Source organism: Phocoena sinus, chromosome 3 (assembly GCF_008692025.1).
Source record: "Phocoena sinus isolate mPhoSin1 chromosome 3, mPhoSin1.pri, whole genome shotgun sequence".
In the NCBI taxonomy this organism is placed as follows: domain Eukaryota; kingdom Metazoa; phylum Chordata; class Mammalia; order Artiodactyla; family Phocoenidae; genus Phocoena; species Phocoena sinus.
In genome coordinates, this window is record NC_045765.1 from 19,735,772 (window position 1) to 19,752,122 (window position 16,351).

Consider the following 16,351-nt stretch of genomic DNA (forward strand, 5'->3'; position numbering starts at 1 on the left):
TTAGGGTTGTATCTGTAGAGCAATTTGGGGAATGTTGTTGTCTTAACAATGTCAGGTCTTCCAATTCATGAACATGGGATGTCTTTGCATTTACTTAGATCTTTTATATCTTTCAACAATAGTTTAAAGTTTTCAGTTGCAGGTCTTGCACTTTTGTTAAATTTTGTTAAGAATTTTGTATAAGAATTTTATTATTATTTAAGAATTTTATTATTTTTGATGCTATTAAGAATGGAATTTAAAATTTTCATTTTTGGATTATTTATTGCTAGTAGATAACAGTATAATTGATTTTTGTATATTTACCTTGTATCCAGCAATCTTGCTGAACTTTTTTTTTTTTTTTTTTTTAAATTATTTATTTAGGTTCTATGATAAATGTTTTTTTTTTTTTTCTAAATGTATTTATTTTTGGCTGTGTTGAGTCTTCGTTTCTGTGGGAGGGCTTTCTCTAGTTGTGGCAAGCGGGGGCCACTCTTCATCGCGGCGCGCGGGCCTCTCACTGTCGCGGCCTCTCTTGTTGCGGAGCACAGGCTCCAGACGCGCAGGCTCAGTAGTTGTGGCTCACGGGCCCAGTTGCTCCGCGGCATGTGGGATCTTCCCAGACCAGGGCTTGAACCCGTGTCCCCTGCATTGGCAGACAGATTCTCAACCACTGTGCCACCAGGGAAGCCCCCTTGCTGAACTTTTTAATTAATTATAACAGTTTTTTAGTGGATTTCTTAGTTCTTTTTTTTTTGAATACAAGATCATGCCATCTACGAAAGGCAGTAGTTTTACTTCTTCCTTTCCTATTTGGATGTCTTTTATTTCTTCTTCTTGCTTAATTGACATGTCTAGAGCCTCCAGTATAATGTTCAATAGAAATGATGAAAGCAGACATTCTTGTCTTGTTCCTGGCCTAAGAGGAAAGCATTTAGTCTTTCACCTTTAAGTATGATATTAGCAGTGGGTATTTTGAAGATGTCCTTTATTGGGTTGAGGCATTGGTATTTAAAAAAAACTTTTAAATAAATAATAATATATAGTCAAGAGGACCAATTATTTAAGTTAATGTTTAAGGAACTAGGATAAATTATTGTATTTTTCCTATTGAAATATCGCTGAAGAGATGAGGTTTATATATGTATTTTTTCCTTTATAGAAAAAATACAAATCTTAATGAGTAGTAGAAGAGTTCAGAAGTCCAGTTTTACTTCTGTTAGATGCATATCTTTTTTTTTACATGACCAAATTACAAATAGCATCTAAAAAACTTATACTTTAAATTATTTTTCCTTGTATTTCAGACAAAAGGATGCCACGGAGAAAGAAAAAAGTTAAAGAAGTCTCTGAAGCTCAGAACCTGGAGAAGAAAGATATAGAAACTACCAGTCCTGTCAATGTGAAGAAGAAGCGTAGACTTGAGGATGCATTCATTGTGATATCTGATAGTGATGGAGAGGTCAGTATTATGAAGAGTAGAGCACTAGGTCTCAGACTAGGCCTCCTTATCTGTGACTGGTTTGTTTTGTGAGAATATACCTTAATGACACCATGAAGTTTTTTGATTTTTTTAAAAATTTTTTTAAGGTTTTTTTTTTTTTTTTTTGTTGACCATTTTTAAGTCTTTATTGAAATTGTTACAATATTTCTTCTGTTTTATGTTTTGGTTTCTTGGCCGGGAGGCATGTGGGATCTTAGCTCCCCGACCAGGGATCAAACCCGTACCCCCTGCATTGGAAGGCGAAGTTTTAACCACTGGACCGTCAGGGAAGTCCTGACCATGCAGTTTTTACTTAGCTTCATTTTGATTTGTAAATAGAATTAAGAATTACTTAAGGGCTTCCCTGGTGGCACAGTGGTTGAGAGTCCGCCTGCCGATGCAGGGGACACGGGTTTGTGCCCCGGTCTGGGAAGATCCCACATGCCACGGGGTGGCTGGGCCCATGAGCCATGGCCGCTGGGCCTGCGCGTCCGGAGCCAGTGCTCCACAACGGGAGAGGCCACAACAGTGAGAGGCCTGCGTACCGAAAAAAAAAAAAGAATTACTTAAAAGAAAGAAATCATACTGTTTGGCTGAGGATGGATCATAGTTCCTCAGTTTTATATTAACTGAAGGAGATATTTTAAAACTATTTGCATAAGTTAGATGTGAATCTTAATTTTCATATGTTTGGAAAGTGAGAGAAAGACAATGGAAATGCCTTTTAAGTCTCTAGATATACTCTGTCCAACGTGGTAGCAACTAGCCACCTGTAGCTATTTAAATTTAAATTAATTAAAATTAAATACAAGGAAAAATCAGTTCCTTTCTTGCACTAGTCACCTCTAGTACCTGCCGTGTTAGCGCAGGTATAGAACATTTCCTTCATTGTAGAAAGCTTTGTTGGATAGTGCTGTAATAGATCTTAACATCTTTCCTTTGTTCCCTATTTCCATTTGTTAATTGGAGATTTGTACCTGTCTATAGGTCACATCCAGTAAGCCAGTGAAGTAAGACATAGTTTTTTCCTCTAAGTTTACCTCTCGCTCTTCTTTATCTTCTATCTCATTTGATGGTAGAACCACTCATTTACCTCAAGTTATAAAGCTCAGAATTATCCCTAACTCTTTTTATCTATCTCATGTTTTATACCTAATCATTGACCACAAATGATTGACCATATCCTTTAGCTTTTTTAATATGATTTTTCTTTTTTTTTTAAATTTATTTTTATTTTTGGCTGCGTCGGGTCTTTGTTGCGGCATGTGGGATCTTCGTTGTGGTGCAAGGGTTTTCTCTCTCTGATTGTGGTGCGTGGGCTCCAGAGCTTGTTGGTCTTTGTAGTTGTGGCTTTCGGGCTCCAGAGCACATGGGCTTTGTAGTTTGAGGCACACAGTTCTCTACTTGAGGTGTGCGGGCTCAGTAGTTGCCCTGTGGCATGTGGGATCTTAGTTCCCCGACCAGGGATTGAACCCGCATCCCCTGCATTGGGAGGCGGATTCTTTACCACTGGACCACCAGGGGAGTCCCACATCCTTTAGCGTTTAACCTCTTAAATGACACTCACATCTGTCCTTCCGGTTCCATTTTTCATTTATATTCTTGATCACTTGTTATTTGAGTTCTTATAGCAGACTCTTAACTTGCTTCTCTGCCTTCAGTTTTTTCTCTCTAAATTTCACTTAGCTTACTCCAGCTCTTTTCTAAGAATTTAAATTTTAGATCTTTGTACTTGCTTGCTTAGAAATCCTTGGCTCCATAATCCCTACAAAATCAGTTTAGAATTTTAATGTGGTATACTCTATCAGAACCTTTACAGTCTGAATAGTCTCATTTATATTCTTATCAGTAGTGTGTTAATTTCCTTGTTCCCTGCCAAGACTTATGACATTTTTTATTTTTCCCAACTTGATAATCAGAAGTATGTTTTTAATAATAAGCAAGATGGAACAGTTTTTCATATTTCTGTTGGATATTTGTTTTTCTGGGGGGGGAACGTTCTTGTAGTCGGATTTTTAATTAGGATTTTGTCTAAATAGTTCTTTTTTAAAGTATAAAAGTATAAAGAAGAGAACAATCCATTGATGCTACTATTTGGATAACTAAACTTAATATTGACAAGAGTAAAATAGTTATACATGTACATGTATATTAAAAAGTTAGGGCTTCCCTGGTGGCTCAATGGTTGGGAGTCCGCCTGCCGATGCAGGGGACACGGGTTCGTGCCCCGGTCTGGGAAGATCCCACATGCCGCGGAGCGGCTGGGCCCGTGAGCCATGGCCGCTGAGCCTGCGCGTCCAGAGCCTGTGCTCCGCGACAGGAGAGGCCACAATAGTGAGAGGCCCGCGTACCGCAAAAAAAAAAAAAAGTTATATACATACCTGTTAAAAAATCAAAACAATAAAAACAGTTCAAAAGTGTTTGAAAATAAAACAGTGTAGAAAGGTGTAAAATGAGGATGTACATCTGAGTCAGTGTACATTTAATGAAAGGTAACAGTTTCTTCTGTATTCTTCCAGAAAAAAAAATCTTTATCCATAATACCATCAATAAAAACTTTTACAGGAAACGAATCATGTGACACATAATGTTTTGCTTTTTCACTTAATATTACTTGTAGATCTTTCTGTAACAGCACATACAGATTTATCTCATTAAATTTTTAAAAATTGTCAAATAAAAAAGAATCTGAACACATATATTCACTATATTTGAAGCCCTCTTGACTTAGTGTGGACCCTCCCCAAATGCGTCTCTTTCCACACATCCAGAGGTAACTACTATATTTATCTTTTCCATTCTTTTCTTTACATTGCTACCACGTTTACATGTGTCTCTAAACAGTGTACATTTATATTGAAAAACTGAGTCTCAGTGGTTAGGCACTTCTACCAATGTTTTTCAGCAATCCTTTCTCCAAAGATTTGAAATTTCACCTTTATTGTAAATTAAAATCTTGTCTGTAAATAGGTTAGTTTTTGGATTTTCTATTTTGTTCCATTGATCTATAACATATTTTTGAAATAAATATTCAGTTGATTATCTTATGTTTTTTAGATAGGCACTTATATCTGCTAATAATGATAATTTTTCTCTTTTCCTTTCTAGTGTTTACAATTAACTTTTTTGCTTGTTTTATTGCATTGACCGTAGACTCCACAATAATGTTGATTGATGTCAGTGATAGAGTACATCTTTATCTTGAATTTAATTGTGGAAGTATTCTGATGTTTTGCTATATGTTTCATATTTCTGTTCTTTATTATGTTTCAGAAATATTCTTTAACTGCTTATTTACTATTAGTATTTTTAGAAATGTATGTTTAATCAAATATTTAATCAAATTTCATTATTTAGCAATATGATGATACAGTTTTTCTCCTGTTATCAGTTAATATTATATATTAATACAGTTTTAAATTTTGGAACATCTTCGCATTTCTGGAGTAAATCTTACTTGGTCATGATGTATTACATTAACATAATATTGAATTTTCTTTCTCGGTATATCATTTATGAGTTTGCATCTGTATTCCTAGTGGCGTTTGTTTTATGTAATTGTCTTTTTTTGGTATTGTTTTCATCAGATTTTAGGATTAGGTTTATGGTATAAAATAGAGGAAGCTTTTCATTATTTTAATGTTCTACCAGTTTAAATAGTAGAGGAATTTTCTGTTCTTTAAGGTTTACTAGGATTTGTTCATAAAACTGGTCTACCAACTAATTTTTCTTTCTTTTTTTTTTTTTTTGTGGGATTCTCCCAGACTGGGGCATGAACCCGTATCCCCTGCATTGGCAGGCGGACTTTCAACCACTGCACCACCAGGGAAGCCTGCACCAACTAATTTTTAATATTACTTTATGTTCTTTTAGTATCTTGGTATTTTTGTGATTTTTTTTTTTTTTTTTTTTTTTTTTTTTTTTTTGCGGTACACAGGCCTCTCACCGCTGTGGCTTCGCCCGTTGCGGAGCACAGGCTCCGGACGCGCAGGCTCAGCGGCCATGGCTCACGGGCCCAGCCACTCCGCGGCATGTGGGATCTTCCCGTACCGGGGCACGAACCCGTGTCCCCTGCATCGGCAGGCGGACTCTCAACCACTGCGCCACCAGGGAAGCCCTTTTGTGCATTTTTTAAAAAGACTTTGTTTTACAGTGTAAAAAAGTAGTTGGTACAGTCATTCTTTTGGGCTGTGAGGTTAAAATTAAATGAATTACTTGATATTTCTTCTGCTCTTTGCACTGCTGACAGCAGTAACTTTAATTTATTCTTCAGCTTAGATGTCAGTTTCTTTGGTGGGCGGGGGGGGGGGGGGTCCTTGCAGATCTTCCAAGATTGGGGTCAGTTGGCCATCTCTTGTGCTTTCATAGAACCTATATTTCTGTAGTATTGATTGTCACACTGTTTTGAAACTGCCGCTGTGTTACTGCCTTTAACACTAGACCAAGATTTCCTAGAGGTTAAGAATTTTGTATCTTAAATACCTAACAATAGTGCTTGGCCTATATTAGTAGACATTTTCAAAAAATGGGTCTTTGTTGCTTCACATGGGCTTTCTCTAGTTGTGGCAAGTGGGGGCTACTCTTCGTTGCGGTGTGCAGGCCTCTCATTGCGGTGGCTTCTCTTGTGGAGCACAGGCTCTAGGTGCGTGGGCTTTAGTAGTTGTGGCACGTGGGCTTAGTAGTTGTGGCTTGTGGGCTTTAGAGCACAGGCTCAGTAGTTGTGGTGTATGGGCTTAGTTGCTCCGTGGCATGTGGGATCTTCCAGCCCAGGGATCGAACCCATGTCCCCTGCATTGGCAGGCGGATTCTTAACCACTGTGCCACCTGGGAAGTCCTTACAGGAATTTTGAGAGGAATTAAATGAGGTGATGTATTTAAAGTACCTGACACATAGTAAGTCTGCAGTCCATAGTAACTGTTTATTAAAAGCTTCTATTGTATGATATAAGCTGGTAGACATATTGTAAGAAGCACATTTATATAAGAGAGTACAAAAAGCGTGCTGTATCATGAAATCACTTCTTTGATATCAGTTGGATCATCTGCCTCACTGCCTGAAGAAAGATGCACATAAGGATCAGTAACCAGTTGGATTCTGTTGGTCCCAAAACAATCCATGGGGCCAGTTAATGAATTGGATCTACAGTTGATCCTTGAACAACACAGGTTTGAACTGCATGAGTCCACTTATACATGGATATTTTTCAATAGTAAATATTACTGTATTACATGATCTGTGGTTGGTTGAACCTGCAGATGCAGAACCGCAGTTATGGAGGATTTGCAGATATGGAGGATCCATGTATATATAGGGTGCCGCCTGTAAGTTATACACAAATTTTTGACTCTGCGGAGGGTCGGTACCCATAACCCTCTCGTTGTTCAGGGTCCACCTGTATTTATTCTTGTCTTCTTCAATCTTCAATTCCCCATTTTCAGGATTCTCAGTTGTAAATTTGAAGTATTTCAGTTGGATAAGTTTTAGCTTTCCTGGAAATGGAAGGATAAATTCCTGTCTGCCATTTTTTCTCCATCTTTTAGAGAATAGTTTTTTGAATCTCATAGCATTTGTTTTGTTGTTAGTATCTGTTCAACCCTTTATGAAAGAGAGCTTAGGCATAACTATGTGCTCTAAAAGTAAAACCATCTGAGAGTTTTGATCAGGAATGGGTATTGGATTTTGTCAAATGTTTTTTCTTTTTTAACATCTTTATTGGAGTATAATTGCTTTACAATGGTGTGTTAGTTTCTGCCTTATAACAGAGTGAATCAGCTATACATATACATATATCCCCATATCCCCTCCCTCTTGCATTCCCTCCCACCCTCCCTATCCCACCCCTCTAGGTGGTCACAAAGCACCAAGCTGATCTCCCTGTGCTGTGCTGCTGCTTCCCACTAGGTATCTATTTTACATTTGGTACTGTATATATGTCCACGGCACTCTCTCACTTCCCCCTCTCTGTGTCCTCAAGTCCATTCTCTACGTCTGCGTCTTTATTCCTGTCCTGCCCCTACGTTCTTCAGAACCATTTTTTTATATTCCATATATATGTGTTAGCATACAGTGTTTGTTTTTCAAATGTTTTTTCTTAGTGTATGACATGAAGTTATAATTTTTCTTTTTCAGTCTGGCAGAGTGGTGAACTACATTGATCTTTGAATATTAAATCAATCCAGCATTCTTGGGATAAACTTCCCTTGCTCCTGATGTTGGATTTGATTTGCTAACATTTCATTTAGGATTTTTGCATGTATCTTCATGAGGGTTATTGGTTTGTAGTTTTCTTATAATGTCTTTATCTGGTTTTGATGTCGGGGTAATTTTGGCTTTATAGAATGAGTTAGGAAATGTATCCTCTTCAACTTTTTAGAAGAATTTATATTATTTCTAACTTAAATGTTTGATAGAATTTGCCAGTAAAATCATCTGGGCTTGAAGTTTTGTTTGTGGAAAGGATTTTAACTACAATTTCAACTTCGTTAATACATATAATGCTATTAAAGTTATCTCTTTTCTTGAGTAAGCTTTGATTGTATATTTCAAGGAATTTGTCCATTTCAACGACATTGTTGAATTTCTTGTTATAAATAGTTGTTTATAATATTTCGTTGTTATACCTTTTGAAATCTGTAGAATGTATGGTGATAACACCTCTCTTATTCCTGATACAGCTCTTTCTTCTTCATCTTGATTGGCCTGGTTTATCACTTTTGCCTTCACTGATTTTCTGTTTAATTTTTCTGTTTTCAGTTTAATTGATTTCTACTTTGATCTTTATTTCCTTTCTTCTGCTTATTTTATTTTTTATTATTTATTTATAAACATATTTGTTTATTTTGGCTGCACCGGGTCTTAGTTGCAGCATGCAGGATCTTTAGTTGCAGCATGCAGACTTCTTAGTTGCGACATGCGGACTTCTTAGTTGCGGTATGCGGACTCTTAGTTGCAGCATGCATGTGAGATCTAGTTCCCCGACCAGGGATCAAACCCGGGCCCCCTGCATTGGGAGTGCAGAGTCTTACCCACTGAACCACCAGGGAAGTCCCTCTTCTGCTTAGTTTCGTTTTCTCTTTTGATTCTACTTTCTTAAATGGAAGCTAAGGTCAAGCTGAGCAAGAGACCTTTTCTAATATAGGTGTTTAATGGTGTAATTTTCGCTTAAGAACTACTAAAGCATCCTACAAATTCTTTACATGTTGTGTTTTCATTTTCATTTAATTCAAAAAACTTTCTAATTTCCCTTTGATTTCTTCTTTGATTCATGGGTTATTTAGAGGTACAACATTTAGTTTTTAAATACTTGGAAAGTTTTCTAGGTTTTTCTGTTAGTTATTTCTGATTTAATTACATTGGTCGTATATACTTTGTACATTTGAATCCTTTTTAAATTGATTGAAACTTGTTTTATGACCTAGAATATCATTTATCTTGGTAAATATTCTGTGTGTACTTGAGAAGAATGTATATTTTGGGTGATGTTTTCTATAAATGTCAATCTGGTCAAGTTGGTTGATAATGTTGTCAAATTTACTATATCCTTATTGTTTTTCTCCAAATATTCTACGAATATTTTGAGGGAAGTATTATAGCCTTTGACTATAATTGTGGATTTGCCTATTTCTCTTTTCAGTTCTGTCAATTTTTGTTTCATGTATTTTGAAGTTTTGTTATTAGGTGTGTGAACATTTAGGATTTTTCTCTCTTGATTGAGCCCGTTATTGTTATGAAATAACCTTTTTTTAATCACTGGTGATAATCTTTGCTCTGATATTTACTTCTTATGACAGTAATATAGCTACTCCAGTTTTCTTTTCTTTTTTTTTTGGCTGCGCTGTGTGACTTGCGAGATTTTGCTTCCCTGATCAGGGATTGAATCTGTGTCCTCAGCAGTGGAAGCGTGGAGTCCCAACCACTGGACTGCTGGGGAGTTCCCTTCTTTTTATTGATAGGGGAATTTTTTTTTTTTGACCGTGCCATGCGGCATGCAGGACCTTAGTTCCCTGACCAGGGATCGAACCCATGCCCCCTGCAGTCAAAGCATGGGTCTTAACCACTGGACTGCCAGGAAAGTCCCCATAGGACAATTCTTTAATAAAAACAAGTTTACATGTTAACATTTACGGCTTAGCTGGAATAAATCTGTCCAAATTAAAATTTTATTAAGGACCAAACGTAGAATGACTGGTTTTTGTATAAAGTAATGGAATTCCCTCAAAACAATGGGTCTACTTCCATTTTAAGACCTCTGAAAAGCAAAATATCTAGTTATTAAAATAATTAAAACTTTTCACCTGTAGATAAAAATAGTTATCCATGAGGTTAAAGCATACAATGCCTGTCACATGCAAATACACTTTTTCTGGAACTTAAAAACTGCGGGCCTAAAATTATAATTAAGCCATTTCCCCGCATTTATTTAGTTTCAAAACATGAGAAGTATCTTTTAACTATAGAAAATTACCAAATGACCTAATGTTCAAAATAATATTTTAGAAATGCTGTCTTGTGTTAACACTGCTTCATCCTGATATATAGTCCATATATGTTAATATTACAGACTATTAAATACGAGTCACTATTACTTTTTCTGCTGCCTAGAAGAAATAAATATTTCCATTCTTTGCAATTCTGTCACATATATAATATAGGAATGAGAATAAAATTCCCTTCTAATATAGCTATGTTTTCAACTAGCTTAGTTTCTTTATATGGTATTTACCTAGATTTACTTTACAGGCATCATGGATTGATTTTTTCCAGTTTAAAAAATACTACTTCAGTGACTTCCTTAATGAGTGTTCCTTAAAAAAAAAAACCTTCAAAACTTGAGACATTTCTCAAAAATAAACTTTTATCATTTAGTTTTGAATTTTGTCCATTAGTGCTTATATAGGATCTTAGATGGTTGACTTCAAGAAGGTTAATAACCCTAAAGCCAGATTCATTCCTATAGTCCATTCTGCCCAGTGCTGAAAGTCATGTGATTTAACAAAACTCCCCATATTGAAATTGTCTTCAGAAATAATACTTTTGTATTTTGTAGGATTGTCACTTCAACTTTAGTTGGTTATCTGGTTGTGATACAAAAAGGCATACAAACTACACATTGTTACAGAGAAGCCGTATAATGTAACACAATGTAGGAGATTAAGATGAACTTTTTTTTTTTTTGCGGTACACAGGCCTCTCACTGTTGTGGCCTCTTCTGTTGGGGAGCACAGGCTCTGGATGTGCAGGCTCAGCGGCCATGGCTTACGGGCCCAGCCGCTCCGCGGCATGTGGGATCCTCTCGGACTGAGGCATGAACCCGTGTCCCCTGCATCGGCAGGCAGACTCTCAACCACTGCGCCACCAGGGAAGCCCTAAGATGAACTTTTGATAAAAGGTAGAGAATCATTACGTATATAGAAGCAACATTTTATCTGTCAAAATTCTTCAATTTCTGTAAAATCTATAATTTGTGAAAAGACAGTCTCTAAATCCAAGATTCTTAAAAACTATGCACAGTGACTTCCCTGGTGCCACACTGGTTAAGACTCCATGCTCCCAATTCAGGGGGCCCGGGCTCGATCCCTGGTCAGGGAACTAGATCCCACATGCATGCTGCAACTAAGAGTTCGCATGCCACAACTAAGGAGAGGCGAGCTGCAACTAAGGAGCCCACCGGCTGCAATTAAGGAGCACATGTGCTGCAACTAAGGAGCTGGTGAGCTGCAACCAAGACCCAGTGCAACCAAATGAATAAAATAAATATTAAAAAAAAAAACTACGCACAAGAACCATAGTATTTGGGAAAAATGTTTATACAAGTAGTTTTAAAAATGTAACTTTTGCTACTATGAATTACACATTAACTAATTGAAAATATGCCACAACGGTAATTCTGGAAAAACAATTTATCATTTTCTAAATGGATTTTCCGCACATTTACTGTATGATGTAGCTGTTAATACTGCACAAGTCCAATTAACAATTTACTTACTTTTAATGTTTAAGCAACGTCAAGGGATTTTTCTCCCTTAAAATAAGTTTTAAACATCAAAACCTATGCCTGTAAAATTTAAAACTTTCAACAGTCCCAACATTTTGAAAGAAAACTATTTTAAACCATTATAAACTTCTCAAATGTTCCTTATATTATAGGTGTGTCAACCTCGTTATCTAGTGTAGAATCCTTCATAGGTTTCTGTGTCTCTTCACTGGGTGACTTTTTCTAAGTGCAGCTCATGAGTGTGTTTCCTTTGTTGTTATTTCCATTATGCTGTGGCCATCAAGCTTTCTTTTGACTTGCTTTACTGTAGTATTTCTGTTTTCATCCTCTTATTTTGAATCTTTTTGTATCTTTACATTTAAATGTAATTAAAATTTTTCTTTTAAATTACATTTAAATTTAATTTAAGGATCTCATTTAAATGTAAAAGAAATGTGAATTTCTTGTAGGCAGCACATATAGTTGAGTCTTTATTACCATTCTGACAGTCTCTGTCTTTAATTTGGGTATTTAGATCATTCAAGTTTTATGTGATTATTGATATAGTTAGATTTGAATATATTGTCTTGATGTTTGTTTTTAATTTGTGCCATCTTTATGTCCTTTTTTGATTTTGGGGGGCACCTTTTTTGGATCACTCAAGTTTTTTTTTTTTTTTTAATTTTTTATTGAAGTGTAGCTGGTTTACAATGTTGTATTAGTTTTTGGTGTATAGCAAAGTGATTCAGATATATATATATATATTCTTTCTCAGATTCGTTTCCATTATAGGTTATTACAAGATACTGAATATAGTTCCCTGTGCTATACAGTAGGACCTTGTTGTTTATCTGTTTTATATATAATAGTGTGTAACTGTTAACCCCCAGCTCCTAATTTATCTCTCCCCACCCTTTTTCCCTTTGGTAACCATAAGTTTGTTTTCTATGTCTGTGAGTCTGTTTATTTATTTTATTTTTTTATTGAAGTATAGTTGATATACAGTGCTGTGTTAGTTTCTGGTGTACAGCAAAGTGATTCATTTATATACATACATATTCTTTCTCATATTCTTTTCCATTATGGTTTATTACAGGATACTCAGTGTGTTTCCCTGTCCTATACAATAGGATCTTGTTGTTTATCCATTCTATATATAATAGTTTGCATCTGCTAGTCCCAAACTCCCAATCCAACTCTCCTCTGTCCCCCACCCTGGCAACCACAAGTCTGTTTCTGTTTCGTAGATAAGTTCATTTGTGTCATGTGTGAGATGACACATATAAGTGATATCATATGGTATTTGTCTTCCCTCTTTTTTTTTAATATTTATTTTATTCTTGGCTGTGTCAGGTCTTAGTTGCAGCACTCGGGGTCTTCGTTGTGGCATGCAGGATCTTTCATTGTGGCGTGCAGGCTTCTCTCTAGTTGTGGCATGTGGGCTCTGTACTTGCAGAACATGGGCTTTCTAGTTGTGGCTCACATGCTCAGTGGTTGTGGCGTGCAGGCTTAGTTGCCCTGCGGCATGTGGGATCTTAGTTCCCTGACCAAGGATGTAACTCGCATCCCCTGTATTGGAAGGCAGATTTTTTATTTTTATTTTTTTGTGGTACGCGGGCCTCTCACTGTTGTGGCCTCTCCTGTTGCGGAGCACAGGCTCCGGATGCGCAGGCTCAGCAGCCATGGCTCACGGGGCCTAGCTGCTCTGCGGCATGTGGGATCTTCCCGGACCGGGGCACGAACCCGTGTCCCCTGCATCGGCAGGCAGACTCTCAACCACTGCCACCAGGGAAGCCCCAGATTCTTTTTTTTTAAAAAAATATTTATTTATTTTTGGCTGCATTGGGTCTTAGTTGTGGTGTGGCATGCGGGCTCTCTAGTTGTGGCACACGGGCTTAGTTGCCCCGCGGCATGTGGGATCTTAGTTCCCTGACCAGCAATTGAACCTGCGTCCCATGCATTGGAAGGCGTATTCTTAATCACTGGACCACCAGGGAAATCCCTTTTTGTTTCTGACTTACTTCACTTAGTATGATAATCTCTAGGTCCATCCATGTAGCTGTAAATGGCATTATTTCTTTTTTTTTATGGCTGAGTAATATTTCATTGTATACATATATACCACAACTTCTTTAACCATTCATCTGTCGATGGGTATTTAGGTTGCCCTCATGTCTTGGCTGTTGTAAATAGTGCTGCTATGAACATTTGGGTGCATGTATCTTTTCAAATTATAGTTTTGTCTGGATATATGCCCAGGAGTGGGATTGCTGGATCATATGGCAACTCTATTTTTAGTTTTTTGGGGAACCTCCATGCTGTGCTCCATAGTGGCTGCACCAATTTGCATTCCCACCGACAGTGTAGGAGGGTTCCCTTTTCTCTACACTCTCTCCGGCATTTATTGTTTGTAGACTTTTTGATGATGGCCATTTTGACTGGTGTGTTTGTTTAGGTACTCTGCCTAATTTTTGTCAATCAAGTATTTTTTATAATCTCTCTCTCTCCCTCCCTCCCTCTCTCCCTCCCTCCCTCCCTCCCTCCCTCCCTCCCTATGATCCCATTTTATCTCCATTTTTGACTTGCTGGTTATAATGCTTTTTTATTTTAGTGGTTATTTTTAGTATGCATATTTAGCCTATCACAGTCTACCTTCAAGTGATGCCATACCACTTCGTGTATAATATAATCATCTTACAATAGTTTACTGTTATTATCCCTCCCCAACTTTGTTACTGTTGTCATGCATTTTACTTGTACATGTATTGTAAACCCCATAATACATTATTATTATTTTGTTAAATAGTTATTGTTTGACGATAAAGAGAAACAGTCATGTAGTTATTCATGTAGTTTCCATTTCTGGTGCTTTTCATTTCTTTGTGTAACTCTGTATTTACATCTGGTGTCATGTTTTTCTTATGCCATAGACTAGGTAGCTTAAACATGTAAATTTACTTCCTAACAATTCTGGAGACTTCCAAGATCAAAGTGCCAGAAGGGTCAGTGTCTGGTAAGAACTCTCTCCTTGAGTTTCAGATGGCTACTTTCTCACCATGTACTCATATGGCTTTTCTTTTCTGTATGTACTGGGAGAAAGACAGCAAGCTCTCTGGTGTTTCCTCTTATAAGGGCATTAATTCCATCATGAGGGTCCCACCTTAATGACTTCATCTAATCATAATTACCTCCCAAAGGAGGCAACTCTAAATACCATCACATTAGGTATTGAACATATGAATTAAACAGAGGGAGGCCCACAATCCAGTCCTGCCTGAAGGACTTTGTTTTTTGTTTGTGGGTCTGCTGGCAATTAATTGTTTCAGTGTTAGTATATCTGAAAAGTCTCTGTTTTGTCTTTTTTTTCCAATAAAGTTTTTAGTTTGGAATAATTTAGACTTGTTAAAATGTTGGAAAGTTAGTACACAGGTTTCTTTATACCATTCACTCACTTTCTTCTAATGTTAACATGTTTTTAACATTATAACCATGGTGCATTTTTCAGAACTGAGACATTAACACTATTGCATTAACTAAACTCTAGACTTCATTCAGATTCACCAGATTTTCCACTACTAACCTATTTCTGTTCTAGGATCTAATCCAGGATATCATGTTACATTTAGTAGCCTTCATTTTTTTTTTTTTTTACCTTTAAATTTTTATTTATTTATTTTTATTGAAGTATACTTGATTTACAATACCATGTTAGTTTCAGGGGTACAGCAGAGTGAGTCAGTTGTATATATTCAGTTATATATATATATATTCTCTATATATTCCTTTTCAGATTCTTTTCCCTTGTAGTTTATTACAAAATATAGTGCTCTGTGCTATATAGTAGGTCCTTGTTGGTTATCTATTTTGTATATAGTAGTGTGTATATGTTAATCTCAACCTTCTAATTTATCCCTCTCCCCAGCCCCCTTTCCCCTTTTGTAACCATAAATTTGTTTTCTGTGTCTGAGTCTCAGCCTTCATTTTTGAAAGATTTTGCTGGTAGGTTAAAGAATTTTAGTAAGTTAACTTTCTTCTTTCAGTATTTTAAAAGATTTTGCTCCCCTGTCTTCTTGCTTATATTGTTTCCAGGAAATCTGGTATAATCTTTATTTTTTCTGTGTGTTCATTTTTTTCCTCTGGCTTTAAGATTTTCCCTTTATCACTGTTTTTTGTGTTTGTTTTCTTTTCATCTTTTTTTTTTTTTTTTGGCTGCTCCATGCGATTCCAGGGATCGAACCCATGCCCTCTGCAGTGGAAGTGGGGAGTCTTACTACCAGGAAAGTCCCTATCACACCGTTTTTTTTTTTTTGCTGTATGCAGGCCTCTCACTGTTGTGGCCTCTCCCGTTGCAGATCACAGGCTCCGGATGCGCAGGCTCAGCGGCCATGGCTCATGGGCCCAGCTGCTCCACGGCATGTGGGATCTTCCTGGACCGGCGCATGAACCCATGTCCCCTGCATTGGCAGGTGGACTCTCAACCACTGCGCTACCAGGGAAGCCCTCACACCGGTTTTTATCAGTTGATTATGATATGTTTATTTATTTATTTATTTTTGTATTCTTTTATACATATTCTGACTAGAAATTCTGTGAGGTATGACAACTCTGTCAGAGTGACTTGCCTTTTCACTCTTTTTTTTTTTTTGCGGTACATGGGCCTCTCACTGTTGTGGCCTCTCCCATTGCGGAGCACAGGCTCCGGACGCGCAGGCTCAGCTGCCATGGCTCATGGGCGCAGCCACTCCACGGCATGTGGGATCTTCCCGGACTGAGGCACGAACCCGTGTCCCCTGCATTGGCAGGCGGACTCTCAACCACTGCGCCACCAGGGAAGCCCTTCACTCTTTTTTAATTTTAATATTTATTTATTTATTTTTGGCTGTGTCTTAGTTGCAGCATGTGGGATCTTTCA

The 16,351-nt window shown here is 37.2% G+C and overlaps 1 protein-coding gene across 5 annotated transcripts in view; it reads left to right on the plus strand.

The window, feature by feature from the left end:
* Positions 1 to 16,351, plus strand: part of UIMC1 (ubiquitin interaction motif containing 1) — a 137,831-nt gene that overhangs the window by 12,732 nt on the left and 108,748 nt on the right. For all 5 annotated transcript variants that reach the window (XM_032626466.1, XM_032626468.1, XM_032626464.1 and 2 more), the window contains exon 2: positions 1,290 to 1,444. In XM_032626466.1, coding sequence (XP_032482357.1) covers positions 1,298 to 1,444 — 147 coding nt within the window. In that variant the 5' untranslated portion in view covers positions 1,290 to 1,297. The remainder of the gene's footprint in view (positions 1 to 1,289; positions 1,445 to 16,351) is intronic.